The 23,755-nt window shown below is 35.6% G+C and overlaps 1 protein-coding gene across 3 annotated transcripts in view; it reads left to right on the forward strand.

Annotated features, from left to right (window-relative positions):
• Positions 1-9,419: 9,419 nt before the first annotated feature.
• The window catches only part of wdr47b (WD repeat domain 47b), a 34,688-nt gene continuing 20,352 nt past the window's right edge, over positions 9,420-23,755 (forward strand). Inside the window, exons 1-5 of one of the 3 annotated variants that reach the window (XM_087303086.1) lie at positions 9,420-9,556; positions 11,847-12,040; positions 15,374-15,457; positions 15,545-15,629; positions 21,733-22,514. In XM_087303086.1, the coding sequence (XP_087159212.1) occupies positions 11,883-12,040; positions 15,374-15,457; positions 15,545-15,629; positions 21,733-22,514 (1,109 nt within the window). In that variant the 5' untranslated portion in view covers positions 9,420-9,556; positions 11,847-11,882. 3 annotated transcript variants of the gene reach the window in all.

A 23,755-nucleotide genomic window follows, 5' to 3' on the forward strand; every position in this document is an offset into this window, starting at 1 on the left:
TTTTCATATGTAAAGATATTTTTGTATAGCTGTACATCTGTGTGTATTAAGCAATGTGTAAGCATTTGGACTCGCATAGGCGCACAACTAAAGCGCTCTGCACTGGACTTTAGGCCAGCTTTTAGACAGTCAATTGCACAGTCTGTTTTTTTTCACAAAATAGCAACGCACCAACAATGTGACTTAACACACCTTCTTTCTAGATTGGCACACCCATGAGTCCACAAAGTGGACTCAAATGAATTTGCTATTTAAACAACATGTTGCAAAATGTGAAAATTAGAGTTGCGCTGGTCTGAAAATAGCAACAAATCACACCAAACACGTCTTGCGCCCTTTTGTGCTGGGTGTATGATAGGGCCTTTACTCTGAAAAATTCTGATGATCAGCGTGGGCTAAAATCATCCCAGTGTTCACAAGCTTTTACTCAGAAGAGGTTAAGTTAATCTGTACCATTGACTACTATTGTCCCACAGTAGTTTACAGTTCCTTGGATGCTTTGCTATTTGATCTAGAAATTAATCTTAAAATTTAAAAAACATGAAAAAACATTTCAAAGGAAATTTGTTTCCCGTTTTTAAGCACAGTGTTGCCAGAATGAATTTCTTTTTTAAGAGTTTCATGATTGAATGACTCAGTAGTTGTAAACAGCAGAATACATGAGAAAAACCACATTTTTATCACATTTGTAAGTTGTATCATAGTGAAACATTTTGTGGTAACAACTTAATGTGAAAAACTTGTGAGATGATTTAGTAGAGCATCCAATCAACTCTTTTGACAAAACAAGTAAATGTGAAAAAAAAAAACTTTTGACATTGTATATTTTAAACCCCACATGATTAGATTATCAACCACACAATTACTTAATTAGCAACATAATTTAGCAATTGCGGGTCTAAAATGAGGAATCAGACCATTTCCTACAAATTAAGTCACTAAATGAACCAGGGCATACACCTGACGGCCAGAGTTCAAGTCCCGACTCGAGGTCTTATTCAGATGCTTTCCTGTCTGTCCTCCACTATCCTATCCCAAAAGAAGTTGAAAAACCCCTAAAAAATATACCAACTAAAAAAAAAAATTCCACTCACAGTATTATATAGTCACCTATTTCAAGAGTATAATAATAGTCAAAACCTGTAAAGTATGTGATTGTGATTATATAAACTTTGTGCTGTAATAGTGGAAAATTAAATGTCTCTCAAAATGTTATTTGATTTTCTATTGTCATAACCTATAACCAAATTATCAAATTATCCCAAATTATTGTCAACTTATCCCAAAATAATAATAATAATAATAATAATAATAATAATAATAATAATAATAATAATTGGGGCAAAAAGTTTAAGGTCCCCATGTATGAACTGGAGGCTGCGATCGTTATATTTTTTATATTGGGAAGCAGTTCCTAGAAAAACAAAATATTAAATGACAAAGTGCATGGCTTGTTTTTTATTTATTTTTTTTTACTGCAAGCTAAATTGATGTATTTAGGTGCCCATTTAATTCAGAAAGATTAGGAAAAGGGTTTTAGAGGATTTATTACAACCTAACAGAGTCCTCCTGCTTACCATTTCTGTTTGTTGTCAAAACTAACAGTTGGAACAGTGAATAAATATATGTTATTCATGCCCAATCCCTGCTGGGAAAAAAAAAGAAAAAAGCTTAAACCAGCTGGTTGGCTGGCTTTTAGCTGGTCGACTAGCCTAGTTTTAGAGGGGGGTTTAGATGGACATAGCTGGTTTTGGCTGGACTCCCAGCCTGGCTAGGTTGGTTAAGCTGGTCATTTCCCAGCCTGACCAGCTAAGACTAGGCTGGAAATGGCTGGAAACCAGTCTAGAATGGCCAAAACCCCTCTAAAACCTGCATTGTTGACCAGCTAAAACCAGCCAATCTGTGCAGGTTGGTTTAAGCTGTTTTTTTCAGCAGGCAATTCCTAAGATATATGTAATCTGACAGTTTAACTGATTGTGTTCTTGCATATATAAATTTAACAACAGAATTTTAAGAACTTTTCTTTTCATAATGACATGAACAGGTGAATTGTTCACCACAAAAATAGCAATGTGAGCATACAAAAATCAAATAGCTTTGATTGAATAGACTTCCCAAACAATGAAATGGTGGAAATAGAGAGCAATTTTGTTTTTTGTTTTTTTTCCCCCAACAGTTTTTGTTGAATAGCTAACTGGTCATTGTAAACTGTAAAATGTATGAGGGAAAATATATTGTTTGGATGATGATGACAATAGCCTATTGCATTCTGTGGTAACAAATACATGATAAAAACACACATTTTTCCCCCTCACAATCAGTAAGATGGATAGTAAGAATTAGGAAATATGTATATTTTGTACTATTTCAAAAGCATCCATTTATTTCAGATCATGACAATGTGAAAAGATAAACTACATATGACGGCAGGAAATGAAGGTCTTAATTGAGGAATCAAGCTGTTTCCATCGGATAGTTAGTTCAATTGTAGTCATTAAAGAAACTTAAAATGTATGTTCAGCTTCTGACTTAAACCACTCACAGCAGAGATGAGTTTACTAGCCACAGAGGGCGATCATTTTACCTCAGACAAAGAACATGCTAAATGTGACCTCCCTACAAACACGAGTAATCTTTAACAAAGAGTGGATAAGTTCATACAAATAATGATATAGTTGTTGTTTTTGTTAAATAATGTAATATAGTCTACGCACCTCGTTTTGTAGAGACAGTTGTGCATTTACTGAAATTAAGCCCCGCCCACACAATTCTCTGATTAGCTGTAATTTATGATTGATTGTGTGATGTTTCTGCTTTTTTAAAGCAATTATTTGCACCATTATTTAACAATGGTGCTTTAAATATATTAAAAGGGACCATATTTTTACATATTTTCAAAAAATTAAAACAATCCTTAAACAAAATCAATGTCAACAATTTCTACAGCACCAAATCTGGAGTCTGGATCATTTGTGAAGAATGATATGATCAGCAATGGCTGTTAAAGTTTCTTTTTTGACAAAAATTATAATTAAAATATAATGAAACAGTTATTTTCATTTAAGATATTATAATATTGCTGTTTCTATTGTATTTCAATCATAAAAATGCTTTTTTGGAGAACATACAAGATTTCTTCAGGCAACCAGCCCCAAACCTTATGGAGTTGAAAGGTCATCATGGTCATAAGCTGCTTTATATATGAAATGCAGATGTATAACGTTAGTACCCCATTATGTGAACTTTCAAAGCAGCTACAAACTTGTGAAAGAAAGTAAAGCACAGACCTGAAGCGAACAAGTTGCAGGTGCATTTAAAAAGAACGAAAGCCTTTGCCAAACAGGGTCACGTATAAACTACTGACAACATTCAGATGACATTTGGATGCCACAAAACTGCAGCTTCAGAACGAATCAGTTCATGCAGCTCTATTGTGACCTAGATTCAACAAAGACTGATCAGAGGAAGACCCACAAAGCTAGCCTTTTACACTGGTAAACATATGCCTACAGTATAATCATTTACATTTAGTGATTAGGCAGATGCTTTTGTCCAAAGGTATTGAGGAGGCATTCAGTGACTCAATAAGTACAGGCAATACATACAAGAAGAGCTAGTTATTTAAAGTCACTTGTTTATTCTAAAACTTTGTGTTAGAGTGCTCTTTTTTTAGAGAGCAAAAGAGAGAAAGTGCTTTAGGTGGTCTTGTTTGTACACATTTGGGTTTAGGTGTTCTCTGAAGAGATGGGTTTTTAGTTGTCGTTTGATGGAAACGGAAGTGAATAATTTCAAATTGAGAGTAGTCCGGGAGCTGCGTGGAGTTCCAATCATCTCCGTATGCGGAAAATTCGGATCCGATTTGAGCTGCGGATCCATTGAAATATTTGAACTCTTGCAGCTAGACCGTATGCGACCAATCGTATCACCGGATGTGATACATTCCAGTGTTGTCCAAGCAGGTCCATGTGCATGAGATGAGAAATATATATATATTTTTTTGTTATTTTTTGAATCAGAAAAAAAGTGTATATTACAAAAACATTTTTATTCATGAATGAGTAATAAAAATATACTTTGTTTAATGTAGTCTCTACTACTCCAAAAATTTTAGTGGTCTATGAGTTTCTAGTATTTGTTCATTCATTTATGGTGAACGCATGGAGAATAAAGGCTCTTTTTGCAATTTATTTATTTCGGACACAATGAGAATCAGCTCTCCCATGGTGCACGACATCACTGAAAACTCTGTGCGACTGCCATAAGGGGGCATACTCCGACAGTCGTGTCCAAATGTCGTGTGCAGTGGAATGGAAGCTTGATTCGTTCAAATTCATATGAGTTCAGTCATGCTAAAATGTAAAATTTTAAAAAGGAGGCGTGGCACCTAACCCCAACCGTCATTGGGTGATGAGCAAATAGTACTAAATTGTATGAATTAGATCATATGAAATCATACGAATTAGCCACTAAATCAAAAAGTTACAAATTGCCACGAGATTGCGTCAGCTCGGAACATTGAATGTGAAGGTTTTGGAAAGGAACTTATGGCCTCTCTGCGAAGATACCACAAGGCGATGCTCACTCCCCAACCAGAAGCACCTGGAGGGGATGTAGAGCTTCAGGAGCAGGTGGATTTAAGAACGAGCAGTGCCAGTGGCTATCCTGTATCAGTGATTTAAACTTGATCCGAGTAACCAATGCGTAAACGACTTTGACCAATAACTAATGCAGAGAAGTAAAGAGAGGTGTTACATAGGCTCTCTTTGGCTCATTGAAGACTAGACGAGCTGCAGCGTTTTAGATCCAGTCGAGGAAATGTAAGTATTTTACGTATTGTCAGTTTAGCGGATAATTTGTGCGAATTCATATGAGTTCAGTCGTACGAAAATGTACAATTTTAAAAAGGAGGCATGGCACTTAACCCCACCCCTAACCCCAACCGTCATTGGGTGATGAGCAAATTGTACAAAATTGTACGAATGAGATCATAGGAATTCATACAAATTAGCCACTAAATCAAAAAGTTACCAATTGCCTTGAGATTGCGTAGATTTGTTGAGGCTTAAGAGTGCAATATGGGAGACCAGCTAAGAGTGTTGCAGTAGTCCAGCCCTGAAATGACAAGAGCTTGGACTAAAAGTTGTGAAGCATATTAAGATGGGTCTAATTTTTCGGATGTTGAAGTATTCACTGATATATTTGGTTTCATAAACATCAAGTTAATTAAAGTAGGCTAAATATTTAATATAAAAGATATCAGGTATTAGTCTATCAATTAGGTCTATTTGTTGATATAAAACTCAATATTTTGAATTAAGTAGCTTTTGATGTGTCAGCTTGGCTCAATATAATGTTCTGTCATGTGTTTACCCTGCCGCTGAACTAAAAATAGGCCAAATGGTTTTTAGATAGATTGTGTCAAAGCTGCTTAAAATAGAAGTTCTAGTAAATTGAAACTGCGTCTGTCATCTAAAGCATTTGTCCTATCAACAAAGTGCTGCATTTGTCTTTAATTTAATATACAATTAATAATCTACAGATGTGGCATTCACTGTATCATTTCAGCTCCCCACAAATATTGAACTCAATTAACTGAACTCATAAATACAATCTTTCTGACATGACTTTAACTACATTCACAGTCATTCATGCTTCATGAATATATATATATATATATATATATATATATATATATATATATATATATATATATATATATATATTCTTTTTGTCCACTGTTTAATACCTTCTTATAGTAAACATAATAAAATAGTTTAATTAATTCAAGTTTAATAATACTGCATCTCAAACAGGATGCAATATAGGATAGCTTTTGCACAGCTTTTAATAACATAGTGCCATCAAGTGGTCACACGGTGAAACATCAGGCCTTTCGCTTCCTAGGTAGTTTCTCTCAGTCGCTTTGGAAAATTTCTCACAACACTATTTACATTTGCACAAAAGTTAATGCATTTCTCAAAACAATTAGTCATTTGTGCACATAGCAGTTTCTCAATCCTTTCAAAAAAATTGCAAATGCTTTATTAAAGCATGCTTATGAAATGCTTACACTCTCTGCTGTTTTATAATATTATCATTAATTTGCTTATATAATGTCAGTCAAAAATAACTAAACTTGTGAATGTTGAATATTCATTCCACATAAAACTAATAGTCCTCATTTCATTGAGTCCTTACATACAAAAATGTTGAACTAGCTGTCAAAATCTGTCAAGCCAGTTTTATTATTATTTTTTTAAATGTCCTCTTAATTGAACAATTTCATTAATGATTTACAGACCTGTGTGTGTTGTAGGTTCAGTTCCAATATGTACTGCAATATTGTTTACAGTTGTGCACAGCTCTACCCAAAAGGAAGTTTTTTTTTTTTTTTTGTTGTTGTTGTAAATAAGGGTATTTATTCTTTTGCACAATGCTGTGAATAAATTAGAATTGTAAAGAGCAAATGCAGTAAAGATGTGAAACACATATTCAGTGTCTTGTACTCAGATACCTCACTAAATGCAGTGAGGTCTAACTTTACTGTAGCTTTCAAATTGCTGTGCAAATAGTATATAGGGCTGTTTTGAGCATTTTCAGGAAGTATCATCAAAATCTGACTTTTGTATTGGATAAATGTAGAGTAAACAGTCATAATAAAAACATGACAAAAACATTTGACTATCTTGTTCATAAACAAGAGTGTCAGGACTTTTCATCTTGATGACACTGACTTTCTGTAACGTGGAGTCTGACACGGAGGGATCCATTTGCAGTATATTTAATAAACACAGTTTAATCACAAAATACGCACTTGCATGCGAACTCACATCAAACGTGGTTATATTGGGTCTAAGGGCTGGTGGCTGGCTGTCAAGCAGTGTGATAGCAGGCATGGGTGAGAGGCAGGCGTCGTGGGCCAGAGGCGAGGTATCAGGCTAGGTTCAGGGCAGTCGGCATGAATTAGAGTCATGGTATCAAGCAAGGTCTAAGGCAGGCAAGGTCAATAAACAGTCCAGGTAATACACGGGAGATCAGGCAAGGTCAATAAATAGTCCAGGTAATACACGGGAGCTCAGGCAAGAGGATAACACTAAGTAATGTCAGCAGGGCAAAACAAAACTTCGCAAAGAAGTGAGTGTGTGAGCTGCTTATATGAGTGTGTGGATCATCAGCGGGATGAGCTGCAGGTGTGTGTAGCAATCAGTGTATGAGCCAAGTGTGCCGCAAGCCTACGTTCGAGTGAAGGTTTCGGCCGTTAGATCACCCCCTGGGGGCTGGCTGCAGTACAAGTCATAAAGCCCGCCTCCTCCGTGTTAATGAAGGAGACTTGAGCCCAAATAAAAAAAAATATTACACTTGCAATAAAATGTCCCGAACGATAGTTCTGGTCGATTAAGGCACTGGTTATTGTGCTGAAATAGGTGCAGATCTTCATTTTTGTAAACAGTTTGTTTTTAGCAGTAATTTAATGCTGGGCGTGTCATCGTGATTGACAGCTGTGATTGAAAGTTTCTCAAAGCGCGGCGTCTGAGCTTCGGCAGGAGACTGAAGTAGACTGAAATGTTATTATTCGATTTCTGTGTTATTTTACCATGACAAAAATGAGTTCAGCAGTAAACTATAGTTTCTGACATACATGATCCTGGTGGAACACTATTTATTCGCTAAGTTCAGGGCTTTTTTCGGGCTTTATTAGTTTGCTGATACACGCCTAGCCACCCAGATAGCAAAACACAGTTCCGGCTAGATTCTCGCCTGCCGGAGACTTATCTCTTAGAGCTCAGACTGACTAATGTTACCTCTGCTGGACCTACTCCAGATGCCTGGACTCACTGCCCGATTCCAGTCCGAGTCAATCGAGCCAGATGCGGCGGCCGAGCGAGCAGGCGCTGCCGCATGCGAGCCGGAATCAGCCCGCGACGCCGCGAGTAAGTTATGCGCTGCGGCCTGGAGCTGGCGCGATTGAATATATAAAACCCTCATATTTGTTAACGTTATTACATCCATTTGTGTTGATATGACAGCAAACGCATGCTGAGAAGTTCGGGGGGCGTAGTTGATTTTACATAAAGCGTTTGATTGGAAGCTCGACTCTGCTCATTTTCGCGGCTCCTCCTCTGGCTCCATCAGACAATCCTTCTGCGCATGTCTGGCTCCAATTTCAGCAGTCTTTTGCGACAGTTTGTGCCCGTCAAGCAGGCGTTTTGCCCTCAAGGCGTTCAATGGGAAAAAGGGCTGTCGCGTCGTCCATATTTTTTACAGTCATTGGTATGAGCATGACGTAATGTCTAGAAGTCCGGTGATGGTGACCTCTGCTGGCCAGCGAGGGAAATGACTGTCGGTGACACTTTCATTGACATGATTACTTGCTTTTGAGGAATGAACTCTCCATGTTGAGCAGATGACACACTTTTGTAGGTTATCAACTAAGTTGTGCAGTTTGTACTAATTGTTTTAAGAAATGCATTAACTGTTGTGCAAATGTGTTGTGAGAAATTTTCCAAAGCGACTGAGAAAAACTGTAAATAGAAAAATTAATTAATCTGAAACAAAACTGAATTTATTTGAATAGATACACTGAAAAAATTATTCACTGGATTGGCAATTTTTAAGGTATGTGGTTGCAAACAAATTATATGGGCTGAATTTAACCAAACCGATTAAGTTGAACATCACTAAATTGTATTTAAATTTTTGTATTTGTATCAATTGTTTGCATGCACTTACCTTAAAATAAATTAGTAAGTACCACTTTTTACTAGTAAGTACCAACAGACAGATTGTCAGACAGACAGACAGACAGACAGACAGACAGACAGACATATAAACAAACAGACAGACAGATAAACAAACACACATAAACAGACAAACAGACAGAAGGACAGCCAGATAAACAGACAGACATAAAAACAAACAGATAAACAAACAGACATATAAACAGACAGACAGAAGGACAGACAGATAAACAGATCGACAGACAGGACAAACAGACAGATAAACAGACAGATAAACAAACAGACAGACAGATAAACAGACAGACAGTCAGATAAACAGACAGACAGATAAACAGACAGACAGTCAGATGAACAGACAGACAGATTTATATTTAGCATAATATTTATTGGTCCTTTTTATCTATACTGAAACCATCCCAGCTTTTTAGACTTACAGAGACAAATTAATAAATACATATTATGCAAAACATTTGTAATGAGGAAAAAAACAAATGTATTAATTGTAATATATTAACTTCCAGAAGTCACCATTAATCTTGAATTTAGCAGTGCTGAGCTCGGTGTGGGTGTGAACGGAGCAGCGCAGCTGTCCGCCGGTAACGGGCGCTGCCGCCGCTAGTGATGGAGAAGGAGAGAGAGAGAGATAGAGAGAGAGAAAGAGAGAGACGGAAGGAGGGTGGGGACGTCGAGCCATTATCGGGATAATCGCACCTCACGCTCGGCCGCTGGAACGCTGAGCTCGCGCTAATCGGCGTTGGAAGAGACGCGCTGGGGAAGATTGAGTAAACAAGTGGGGTTTGGCTGGAGCTTTATTCCAGGTGAGGTTTTGCAGATGATACACGCGGGGATCTTTTAATGGTGTCCTGCAAACACGTCTCTGAGTTCAGCTTCACTGCCTGCGTTGCTTCAGGGGGCCAGACATGCTGATTTTAGCTATAGGTGAATGAGCGAATTGGCAGATTGAGGCTGCATGCAGTTAAATGGGTCAATAAATGAAAATGAGGATATCAGGTGGTGTAGCCTAATACCCATCGTTTTTCCTATTGTACGCTGAAATGCAACGCTCTGACAGCACTGCGTGGCACAAGTTGTCGCAGTACTTGGATGCAACTGTTTGCATGCATAATAAATCAAGATTTTAAAAGGTTTCATTTTCTGTGGGTCACATGGTTTATTTATTGGGTGGTGGATGGTTGGTGAGGGATTAATTTTGGTGCGCTGTGCAGTCTATATTTAATGCTTATGCAGGTTTGGGTGTGAAAGTAGTCGTTCACTCTTCATGTTTACCTCTACTGATTTTAATCTACAATTGATAAGTTCCGCAAGCAGAGCAGCTGACACCTAAATCCAAAAGTTTAATTATATATTTAATTTAATTAGTTATTGTGTGTATGTGCGTGTCACATTTACCTATTTATAGACTAGCTTATTTCATTTACAGTACTGAGCTAATGATAAGTAAATAACTTATTTACTTAAAAGTAAATAAGCTATATATATATATATATATATATATATATATATATATCAAATATTTTATAACATTTAATTATTTGTTAGTTTTTATTAATCTAATTTAACTTATTTTTGTTTGCTTGTTTTATTAGGGTGTCTGCAGGGTCTTAAAAAGTCTTAAAATGTCTTACATTTTAAGACTAAACACCTCTACAACTAAATTTTAGGCTTTAAAAAGTCTTAAGTTCACTGAAATATTGTGTAGTAGGTATTTAATCATTTCAAACAGGTCTTACATTTTCCTCTGTCCAAGTAAAGCTACCCGATCGGGCTGATTTCAATCCAATCACCAACAATCTATCTTAATAAAACCTTTTTTTTAAATATATATTTAAGTTTATATTTAGTTTTTTTATATAGCAAAGAGATACAATTTACAATAGTTGTTCAGATTTTAACAGCAATTTCTCCAAGTTAAATTCCTCAATCATGAAAAGATTACAGTTTCTCGTGATAATGATGGAGCAATATTTTTACATTATCTTCCATTCATAGAAAGACATAATATTTATAAATATGAATGAAACTTAAGGATTTATAACAGATATGCATTTAGGTTGAATGAAAGTTATACTCCTAAAGCCAACAAATATATGTTTTTCATTTTTTTTTCTGTAATTGTCTTTACAATAAATATACTTTTAACATCGTTAAACTTGTCAATAAAAATGAATAAATAAATATTATGTTGAAAAAAGTGGAAACAACTAGAGTTTCCTTGTTTTGACAAATTAAAGAATGTAGCTAAAAATAATTACATTATTTTTTTTGTGGCAAACATTAGAAATATTCATTAGTGTTTTGCTCTGTATAAGTCTAAAATTAAATGCATAATGGTCTTAAAAGGGTCTTAAAAAGTCTTCAATTTGACTATACACTGATATAATTTTCTATTTCCTTAAAACTTGTTTTGTCATTTATTTATTTAGGTACGTTATATAAAATATAAAAGCAAATTTATTTTCTATTGTTGAAGTAAATGTATTTAAAATACATTTATAGTAATTGGTGGACTATAAAACCCAAAAAGTTAAGGTAACTCAATCCGTTTGAGGAAACCGATCGCTACAAACCATTTAAATTATAAAACTAATCCATATGAGTACTGTGAACTTACTCCATTTAAGATGAAGTAATGAGGTATTTAATTAACTCTTTACCTTCAACACTGAGTTCAAAACTCTTTTCAAATGAGCAGAATTAACTTTCAGTCAATTTTGAGTTAACTACAGTCATTTCATTTGATAAAGTTGACTGTTGGTTTTACAGCGGGTACTGGGAAACTATTTAACCAATAACTTTATTATGTATGTATTTCTATATTTATTTAGTCAGAGAGTTTGTTAATAACCAAGTTAATAATCCTGAGCTGTTTCCTTCAATTTAACCACCACAAAATGACATACAACTAATAGATTGGGTTTTATTTGGTCATTTCATATATATTTACAGAGAGCTCTGTCTGGTCCCATGGTGTAGAAGATTAATAGTGTGGGGATATTTTGCTCCCACACTGCAGGCAAAAGCTTACACACACACACACACACACACACACGCACACACACACACAGCTCTGTCTGTCCTTGCTTACAGATCACCTTCTCTCTGTCGCGTCAGGAATCTGACACCATGACTGCAGAGGAGATTATAAACATTAAAGAAGCTGAGATAATCAAGCTGATCCTGGACTTCCTCAACTCCAGAAAGCTGCACATCAGTATGCTGGCATTAGAGAAGGAGAGTGGCATCATTAATGGACTTTATTCAGATGACATGCTCTTCCTGAGGTGAGGACTAAACTGAAAACCGTTTAATCCACTCTATTTAAGGGATAGTTCACCTCAAAATTAAAACTCGCTGTAAAGGCAAGACACTACTAGTGATTAGGATAAAACTAATAGTTATTCTTGTATTTACCTCATGGACTGATTATTTAAGAAACTACAAACATTTTTGGTCATGCAAGTTCTTTAAAGCAGTGTTTCTCAACCATGTTTCTGGAGGACCACCGGCACTGCATGTTTTGGATGTCTCCTTTGTCTGTCACACCCATTACAGGTCTTCTAGTCTTTGCTAATGAGCTGGTGTGCTTGGTTAAGGAGACATGGATTATCTGCAGAGCTGGTGCTCCTCCATTAGCGTGGTTGAGAAACACTGTTTTAAAATGATGTCTGAATATGCAAATGGGACTGAAATGTTATTTCAGTAAACATGCTCCTATTTTGTAGCAGAAATGTTCGAGCAATGGATGAAGTCAGGTTAAAAATACTTTATATTTTTATTTTATTACTCAATAATTCAGAAATATCTGTGAACAGCCAGAAAAATAAAATTTTCACCATTTTATGCAAATTATGTGGAAATAAATCTCTCTGTAAAAAAAACTTCAGAATATACATATGATTATAACTTGTAAGTCTGGTCTCATCTGTTGTAAAAAAAAATAAATGAGTGAAAAGAGAAGAGAACCCAGTCCAGGAGACTCGAAACAAGCAGAATTCCTTTATTGAGACGTGTTGGTTAATCTGCAGTCATACAGCGTCTTTAAGATGTTCATGTGTCTGCAAGAGCCTACTAGAGGTCCGCAGTCTGCAAGTTCTTTCACAAGTCTCCCAAGTCTCACACAAGTCTGAATTAAGACAAAGATTTCATGGCTATTTTGTGTTCTTAGGAGGAGGGGATATAGCTAAACAAAGCATGCAAATTCAGTATTGGAGTCAGCATGGCATAGGTGTTAAAAAACGGCCCAGCTACTGACCACACAAGTTAATCAACATAGGGTTTCTGTAGCATAAAAGCAACACCCAAAGACAAAGACAGAGTCGTTTAAAGCATTTGCATCACTTAGCCTGTAGTCAGAGAGATAAAGGTTAAATGTCCCTCCTAGCTGGGATGTTAATGAAATTATATAATTAAAAACCAAAGAATATAACTTTTCAGTTATACGTAGATTATTGTTCATTTGGAATTAGTTGATAGAAATTTATATTTCCACACATCTTAATAAAAAGAAGATGAAACCATGGGTCTTGGTGATTTTAAGAAAATGCAAATTAATGGCTTTGAGATCTTTGTGTCAAAAAAACAAAATGAATACTTGTAGCTTCTAATGATACGTTGAGGTTATGTTCACACTTATATGATTCTGTTTAAAAACGCACAAGGATCAGCTCTTTTAAACATTAAAGAGCCGATCCTCCCTATACGTAACCCATACCGCTGAACCACCAGGGGCGCCCATTGCTCTTAAATGTGAATCTGTTCTGCGCTTTCTTTTTATTTAGACATGAAAACACTTTAAAATAAATATAAAAACGGCTGGATTCCCTTCCTTTCCATTACAGGCATCGTTGCCCCTCCTACGCAATCCTTAAAACAGTAAGTTCATGTAGCAGTGCGTGACTGTCAGACGTGCTCCCTAGTGATAAATAGATGCCATTTCCCAAACTTGACTTTGGTCCAAACCAAACTGAAAAGAACCAAAATCCAGTCATTTGACAAAATCCACATCACTCAGTGGATACATGCTGTTTTAATGTCACAGTGTCGAAAATGATGACTCATTTTTAGTCATGTAACTTGTACAGGTGAAATGGTGGACGATGTTGTAAAACTGTTGTTTTGAGTGCTCTCTGTTTTAACAACATTGAAGATTAATGTTGCTTTTCTACAAATGACACAAATGTTTAATCTAAGCTGTTTAGTGTCAGAATTAGATGACAGTTGCGTCTCAGCAGGATTCTGTTCTTTAAAGCCAATATTTTAGCACAATTGTTTTGGTACGTCGCCCACTCTGTATTCTTGCTCACTTTTGTAACTTTGTACTCCTGTGTTACTCACAACAACATCTTAATCTTAACATCAGTACCTAAATAAACAAGACAAAAAAGTGTACTTCGTTTCAACATATTGTTTTGATGTTTCAAAGAGCTGGAAAGTAAATAAACGCATTGACATTCACAGTACAGGGGCGAATGCATTTTCAGTCATTTCAATATGGATGAACTACTTTTTGGGAAGTAATTAAAAAAGGATAGTGTGAACACAGAGCATTTTTAGATAAAAACACTATTTAAACATTTTTAACCATAATCCTTTCTGGATTAGTGTAGACCAGGGGTGTCAAACTGAACTCCTTGAGGGTCACAACCCTGCATAGTTCAGTTCCAGCCCTGCTTCAACACGCCTATCTGTAGGTATTAAACAAACCTAAAGCTCTCAATTAGTTTGATCAGGTGTGTCTCATTAGGGCTAAAGCTAAACTGTGCAGAGCTGCGGCCCTCCAGGACCTGAGTTTGACACATGGTGTAGACGTTTTAGGTCTTATGAACAGTTTTAGGTCACATGAAGTGAATTAATTGGCATGTGCAAGAAGAAACTAAACATTATTTATAACATTATTACCTTTAATCCACAGCCAGATTAATATCCACAGATATTAATTTTGTAATGCCTGTACTTTATTGAAATTTTTTTTTTAACTCAAAGCCAGCAGTATATTGATGTACTTTCAACTGAAATGGAATATTGAGTAGGGGCAGGGCTTTCTTTTGCGCATCACTCCCTCATAGCAAATTAACAGTAAGAGAAGCTATTAATAAACAGTTATGGAAGCCCTCAGGTGGACGTCAACAGACGGACTGCCACTCCAGATGCAGAAGCAGATGGTCAGACTTTGAATAATTTTTATTTTTTTTTTGTCAGTGGATTAACTAGCACGGATTATTTATTCATGTTAAGCATAACAATGTGTGCTAGCAAAATAAACATTGCAAATTTGAATTCAAGCGGACTTTAAAGTCGCAGTAGCTGTTTACTTGCATTTTATGAATTAATAAAGATCAAATTCAGCTAAAAATCTTCTGTTAAAAACAGTCGAGACTGAGCAAATTAACAGCAAGCATATTTTTTTGTTGAACTATTCCTTTAAGAAACCACTGTGTTTTCCTAAAGTAATTGTTGTTCTGGTTAATGAGGTGTGGAAATGGCAAAACACTGTATTTTTTTGTTAATGAAGTATTGAGTACTCTTGCAATTCTTGCACTTCTTTCATCCTTAACTTAATGCTATTGTTTTAGGATGAGATTAACAGATTTTGGCTCTTTTTCTGTTGTTTAAAGGCAACTTGTTTTGGACGGGCAGTGGGAGGAAGTTTTACAGTTCATCCAGCCTTTGGAGGGTCTGGATAAATTTGACAGAAAGAGGTGAGCGGTGTTGATTTTTGTGCCTTTAGTCAGTGTTCAGCGCTATATTGCGTGTTTCATACTAGTAACATGCTTTATTTTTTTCAGGTTTCGATATATCATCCTAAAACAGAAGTTTTTGGAAGCTCTGTGTGTTAACAATGCCATATCTGCATCAGATGACCCTGAAAATGTGAGTTTGTGTACAAAATTATTACATTGATTATTCTTTAAAACAAAAACAAACAAACACAAAAAAACACCAATTTTGCTTTTCTTATGCAAAAAAGAGTAAATTATTTCTATATTGTTATAGTTAAACAAATATAAAATGTTTAAAAATATTTATGTATTATAAATAATAATAATAATAATAAATATAATAATTTGTACCATGTAAATAGCATACATTGATGAATGGATGGATGATAGATAAATAGATTTAATACTTACCATTTTGATTATTCTCTTATTGTCAACAAAGAGTTTTTTTTATTAGCAATTTAGGTGTTTACTTGTATATTATTATTATTAAAATTAATATTAATAATAATCAGGGCTTTACATTAACACCCGCTAACTTGTAAATACGGGTAGATTTCAGCTCTGGCAGGTAAGACAGCCACTCCCACTTGCCACTTTGACAGGTTGGAAATAATTTTGACATTGTAGTTTTCTTAAAGCAGGGTTCGACAATAAAGATGGCCCAATATGCATGCAAATGTGATCTTAGAATCGAGAAGCAGCACAACTGACACAAATAACTGTGTTCACGTGAGCAAAAGCAGGTAAATACCTTATGAGAGGATGATTACTCGCACGCACAGGTGATGTGATGCGCGCGACTGTTAAAAACAGGGTCCCCGCGGGTCCTTAAAAAGTCTTGAAATGTCTTAAATAAAATTTTTGATTTTTAAGGTCTGAAAATGTCTTGAATTCTGTAATTTTCCATAAAGAGGTCTTAAATTTCATGTGGGATGTTAAATTTCATGTCAGACACCTCTTATGGTGGCAAATCAATGCCAATATAAATCGAGCGCAACGCTGATGTTTGCGCGCGAGGAAAAGTGAACCTTGAGCAGATTACAGGTCTACGCGTGAGCAAACTACAGCTCGCAAGCGCACAGGGGATCTTCACGCGCGCGCTTAACTGATCCAGCACGAGAAAACAAGTCCCGCGCACGCACATCATCATCTGTGCGCATGATGTACGCTCTCGCGAGCGAGGTCATGCCTACAGCGCGCGCGCGTTCAGTTCTCTCCGCTCGCTCGCTGGTTCTTCTCTCTGCTCGCGCGAAACATTTAGGATTTTTGTCAGTCCTAGGGCGGGACTTGGTTTACTTATCTCTAACACTATTGGCTACTCTACCTTTCCGGGATTGGACGCAGGTAAGCTAGTTTCCCCGTTAAATAAAAATATATAGGATATCTTATCATAATGTCACAGTGTGAAACTAATAGACTTACTTTCTCAGTAATAAGAAGTGACGACTTACTTTCAATAATAAGATATTTCTTGTAAAAATTAATCTCATAATAATGCCTATTCTTACCATCATGACCAAGTCATATAATGACATATCAAAATAATGAGATATATTCTTGTAACAAACTTTATTACTTGGGAGAGAAAGAGAGAGTTATACCATATGTGGCAAAAGATCTCTCCATTAAACAGAAATTGGGGAAAATATACATGGGCTAATAATTCAGGACGAATAATTCAGACTTTAAATGTCTGTTTTGAACCATTTGATGAAGTTTAGCACCTACATTTAAACTGAACTCAAGCCAAACGTGTTAAAATTGATAAAAATCTTTTTTTTTTTTTTTGACTAATTGTCCTTGACTCATTTTCTATGAAGTACAAGTCAGAATAAATTGGATGGACAATAGTATACAAAAGAGGCTATACATGCATGCAGTGCATAAAGTACAAAGGTTTATAGTAAATATATTGCCATTAGTCTGTTATTCTACTATACAGTTAAAGTCAGAAATTATAGCCCGCCTGAATTATTAGCCCCCTGTTTATTTTTATCCTAATTTTTATTTAACAGAGAGAATATTTTTTTCAACACATTTCTAAACATTATAGTTTTAATAACTCATTTCTAATAACTGATTTATTTTATCTTTGCCATGATGACAGTATATTTGACTAGATATTCTTCAAGACACTTCTATACACCTTTAAGTGACATTTAAAGGCTTAACTAGGGTAACTAGGCAGGTAATTAGGCAAGTTATTGTATAACGATGGTTTGTTCTGTAGACTTTCGAAAAAAAAAATAGCTTAAAGAGGGCCTTAAAAGAGGACCTTAAAATGGGTTTTAAAAAATTAAAAACTGCTTTTATTCTTGCCAAAATAAAACAAGAAAAAAGTGGGCTAATAATTTTGACTTCAACTGCATATGTGACATGATGTGGTCATGTTGTATAGAAAGTGGTATTTGTATGCCTCTGAAGTGGAATAATGTAATGGATACATGCAGTGAGTAAAGCCAAACGAAGATTGTAGAAATTCAATTGTTGCTCAATAGGTGGCGATAAACATCCATCTGAATGTCTGTCACTGAATTCTTTATGTTTGATTGGGCTAATCATTTTTGATTGAAGTCTTTATATGCAGGTTATTCAATCATTAACTTAAAATGAGATTGAAAAAAAAATATTATATATATATATATATATATATATATATATTCCACTGATCTATATTACAAACAATGTTAATAATTATAATAATATACAAAGCTGCACTGCACATATAGTATGCATTGTATGGAAAGATCTAAAAATCAAATAAACTCTTCTGAAGACAATATTTCCTAAAAAGATCATCCCCAAGTGTCATAATGAGCACTGCTGTTGTGGTTAATAATGAAGTAAAATACAACAATCCAGACAAGTGCTGCACGGGACAAATCAAATGGGTTCAGAAAGTCATGTTACAAGAATGCAAGTCATTATTTTAAAAGATTAATTATTATTCTTTGACTGTTTCTCGAGATTGAATCCTCATAAAGTTCAGAAAGTTCTCAGAAAGTTTCTTATGATTATGACTTGCAAATTGTATATATATTTAACGGCGTGATTTTTAAACTGTGTCCAATCCTGGCTAACTTCCGGAAAGGCAGAGTAGCCGATAGCGTTAGAGATAACAAGTAAACCAAGTCAACCAAGTAATCTAAAAGTCTTAAATTTTCATTTTAAAGGACTTAAAAAAGGTCTTAAATGGTATTAAATTTCCTGTTAAAAAATGTGCAGATACCCTGTAAAAAGCGTGCACGCGCGCTACCGTTTACTTGCTCGAAACAACCGTGTGTAGAGGAAGCGCAACTGTTGCGATCAGATCTCTTGAAATAGACTGGACAAAAAGCGATGCTCGTGTAAGCAGCAAACCTTTTGTAAGCAGCAGCAGCAGTAGTCACTGCTTTCGTTTGAATTATTCTTAGGCACGTGATCATCCTTTCATTATCTCTCGTGGTATGTTTTCACCTGCTTTTTTTTTTTGCTTACAGATATTTTGTTAATATAGTTTAATTATCATACTTAGCAAAACCATTGCTTTAATATGAGATTAACTTCCCATTTATGTGTATTAACCTCTGATCTGGGACCTTTAGCCAGGACAGATTACTGTGCATATTTTAGACAGGACAATAGATCTTTTTAAATGTCAATTAAAAAAAAAAATCATGCACAGTTAGCAAGCTCATACACAATACACACAAACAGTGAAATAAATGAGGAGGCATGTGGACAACACAACATCTAAATCAAATCATTTTAGCATGTCAAGGTCACATTTATTAATAAAAAATATTTTTTTCCAACCAACAAAATTGTGGCTAGTGAAAATGTCAAGTGGCTAGTAATGTTGGAAATCTACTAGCCACAGTGGCTGGTGATCAAAAAAGTTAATGTCAAGCCCTGATAATAATAATCTAAAATACTGATAAATTAAGGTAGAAATAAATTATATTAATTTGAATTTGGCTTCTGAACCATAAATTGATGAATTGTTCACAAAATCAACCAATCAAAAATATTGGGAAAAATTATTATTAAAAGTTTATTTGCATATTAATTCATATTGCTAAGATATGTACCATAAAAATACAAAACAAAAAAGTTAATGAACCACTAAGGGTGATGCTTGTATTAAAGATATTAAAGACATTTATTTATTGCTATTATTACCATTATAAACAGCTTTCAGTTCTTGAAAGTAGCATTCTGTGTATAATTCTATAAATAAAGCATAAAAATACCACCACATACTAGGCATGTTACAATAACCTGGGGCAGACGGAATCTGCAGACATTTTTTGCTATTTGTGCTGAGAATTTTGGGAAAAAAGTATGTGGATTCATGCAGAATTATTTTGGGAGTATCATAACTAAACTTAATGGATGAAATCAACAAATAATACATTTTTTACTTTTATTTAATGTTTACAATGCAAATACAATTAGATCCACTTAAGTCTGGTTTATACTCGACGCGTCTGCTAGTTCGCTTGAGTGTGCGTTGCAAATGTGATGTAATCGCAAAGTTTGCAGAAGTTTACTTTGGTTGCGCGGGACATGATTTTGGCCGACAGAGCACGTGTTTTTTTTTTTTTTTACTTAAGCGAACAGTGCACGCGGCGCTGCATTTTATTTGAGTTGAGTATGAATCACTTTTTGGATAGATTTTGTCTGAAACTGTATGACTGTACAGACACCTGTAAGATCCGTGATCATAGAGATAACCAAATGATTAATAATTATTGGCTAGAACTTGTAACAGCATTGGAAAAGGAGGAACATTTTTTTAAAAGGTTTGGAAAAACCTGAGGGATACGTTTGTTAAGGCCAAAAGAGGCCTTGGAAAAAGTGAAGACCCAGATACACAATTACAAAATATGTTATTCCACCAGTCAAAGGTTTTACACTGATGTATATGTTACAATTTTGAATTTAAAACAATTTAATAGTTACAAAACTATAATGAAGTCACAGAATTATTACCTTGATGACTGGAAAGGAATATTTTAAACTATTGGTTTACAATATACTGATGCCTGTTTTTCTAGGCTTTATTGGTGATAATGGTCAGGAATGTTGAATTATTATTGCTTTTTTAGCATAAGTAAAGGACAGAAACTAGCCAGACAGTAATGTGTGAATTGTGGAGCGGGCTAAATCTAAAAAACATCTGTATTTTTAGTAAGTGCTTTTTTTTTTGCTATTATTCTTGCCATAATAAAAAATATATTTGCAGAGCAACCTTGTTCTGTTGTCATTAATATTTTAATGAACTTTAATGGGTAGAACTGTCCGAGATAAAAACAAAAGCAGGTGATGCATCAAAGTTTGATTAAAAAAAAAATCTTGAATGGTTATAAAAATCCTTAATCATTAAAATAATTTATAAAAATAATAAAAATAATTTGTTTAAAATACTGAATGATATTAATGATATGACGTAGTTCCGGAAACTTTTTACTTCTCTGTTTATTTATCTTATTTTACGGTGGGTTTGTTTTAAAGAATATCACAACGGTGAACGCGGCAAGGAAAAAAAGCCTTGTCCGTTTCGCGAGGTAAGCGTGCAGTCAGCGGAGGTGCACAATGCAGAGCCAGGCGATAGTATAAATCCAACTTTATTAGGTATACAAAGCAAGTCTCTCATATATCTACTAATAGACAGAAAATAGTACTTTACAAACTGTATTGTAAACAACTCGTATGAACATTTAAATATTACTATTATTCTATCACAATAATATTAGTGAAAGTAATTTAAAACTGAATAAATAAAAATTTACACACATTTACACTAGTAAATATTCGATGGGCTAAAAAATCTGCGGAAAGCTGCGAAGTTTAAATTATCACTAATCAAGGGTTTAATTGTTTAAATTTTCTCTTATACTGTTCCTCAGGTATATGTAATTTATTTAACTTGTTTTTAAAGACTATTTTATTTAGGTTTTTTTAGATCAACAGTATCTTCATGAGAAAAGCAGCATCCGCATTGAAAGTTGCTGGGCAGCACACGATTCAGGAAACATCTGAAATCAAATAGCTTATACCAAAATCCAGCATAAACAGATCAGTTTACTTTACAGTACTGCATATACACATACTGTACAATGATATTTTTATTCAAGGTTATCACACCGTCATAATCTTACACCAGCCCATGCCTACCACACACTGTTTGATTCCGACTCCAAATGTGCCAGAACGTCTCCTGTATTCAGAAAGCCTTCAATGATGCTCTCTCTGTTTGTGGTCTGCAGCTGGAGCTCACCATGCAGGATGCAGTAAAGTCTCTTCATTCCCTGGAAGAGTTCTGTCCCAGCAAAGAAGACTATAGTAAACTCTGCCTGCTCCTTACGCTTCCTCGCCTCACTAACCATGCTGAATTCAAGGACTGGAACCCCAGCACGGCCCGCGTCCACTGCTTCGAGGAGGCCTGCACCATGGTGGCCGAATTCATCCCTGCCGACCGCAAACTGAGCGAAGCCGGGTTCAAAGCCAGCGGAGACCGACTCTTCCAGTTGCTCATCAAGGGAATACTGTATGAATGCTGCGTGGAGTTCTGCCAGAGCAAAGCCACCGGAGAGGAGATTAGTGAAGAGGAGGTTTTGCTAGCTGTTGATGTTTTGTGTGGAAACGGTTGCGAGGAGTTGGACTTAAGTTTGCTTTCTTGGCTGCAAAACCTGTCGTCGACGGTTTTTGCTTGCGCGTTTGAGCAGAAAACTCTTAACATTCACGTAGATCGGCTTGTAAAACCGGCCCGAACAGGTCATGCGGATTTACTCACACCTCTTTTGACTAAACTTTCACCTTGTCCTGCTTCGCCGCTTAGACGGCCCCATTCAGCGGATACATACATGTCACGATCATTAAATCCTGCACTGGATGGCTTGTCACATGGCCTTGTAGGAAGAGAAAAGAAAAACACTGAGGGTGATGGAAAGGCGACAGCCATGTCACAGTCTTTTGCCAATTTTGGATATCCTTCTGGGGGAAATGGGAGCAAAAATGGGAGCACAGTCTGTACCGATTCACCAGACAGGTAAGACAAAAATGGGCAAACTTGTTTACTTTTTGTTATTGATGTAACTATTAACCTGACTCATGATTCGATGCGATTCATGATACTAATCTCATAATACAAAATTTAAGGTAAAGACTAAAAAATGTTATGATTCACCTGTCTCACGATTCAAAACAATTCGCAATACTAATCTTACGATACGATTTAGTCACAATTTTTTTAACAGTATTATTCTAAAAAAATTTAAGGTAAAGAGTAGGGATATAATGATTCACCTGACTCATGATTCGATATGATTCATGATACTAATCTCACGATCTGATTATGTCAGGATTTTTAAACGAAATTATTCACAGCCACGTGACAGAACAATTATAAAAGAAGACGCTTCAATCCTGGTTTGTGGACGTTAAATCAGCTTTATTTTGTACAATGACATAACAGATATCCACACAGCAGTGGAGGTTAGCCTGTATCCTGTCACATTTGAGTGCAAAAACAGTGCAAAGCTAAGTACGCTCTGTCTGTCTGTCTGCCTGTCTCTGTGTGTGTGTGTGTGTGTGTCAGCTGCGGTGTGCGTGTGTATCTGTGTTTGAACTTTGTAACGATATTACGTGTGACTCATCAATGCAACTTCACAACAAATACTGATTAGTAAAGTTCTTACTTTAGTATTTCTCACAAACGCTACGTGAGACCTTCTTCCTTTAAGTCTGTCTGTTGTCTGATGCAGCCGAGGGAGGAGATTAAAGCACGCGGGAAGGCACATAGAAACAGTAGGCGAGGAAGACTCATCTTAAAAGCACAGTACGACAAAACCACCCCCTGGTGGAAATATGTATAAAACAGGATCTTGTAAAAGGTATAATGGAAAAATCTGATGGGTGTTTTGAGCTGAAACTTTATATACACATTCTAGAGACGCAAAAGACTTATGTTAAATCTGAAAAAAGGGGTAACCTAGGTGCCCTTTAAACAAATTTAGGGTAAAGAGTAAGATGTAATGATTCACTGACTCTCGATTCGATACGATTCTCGAAATTTAACTCACAATAAGTAAGTCTTTCCTAAACCAGAGAGCAGCGTGTACAGAGGAGGTCAATAGGTCCTCTGCTTCAGGGGACTGGCCACTGGCATAAAAAATGTTAGTAGATGTGTAAATGTACAATAGGACAGAGACAGGAGTTGAGCATAATTACAAAGGTGAAAAATTCATTGTACTTGTATAATTAATTAGTATAAGTATCAGTGTGATACAC

The sequence above is a fragment of the Danio rerio genome, chromosome 22 (assembly GCF_052040795.2).
Source record: "Danio rerio strain M-AB ecotype USA chromosome 22, GRCz13ab, whole genome shotgun sequence".
NCBI classification, from domain to species: Eukaryota; Metazoa; Chordata; class Actinopteri; order Cypriniformes; family Danionidae; genus Danio; species Danio rerio.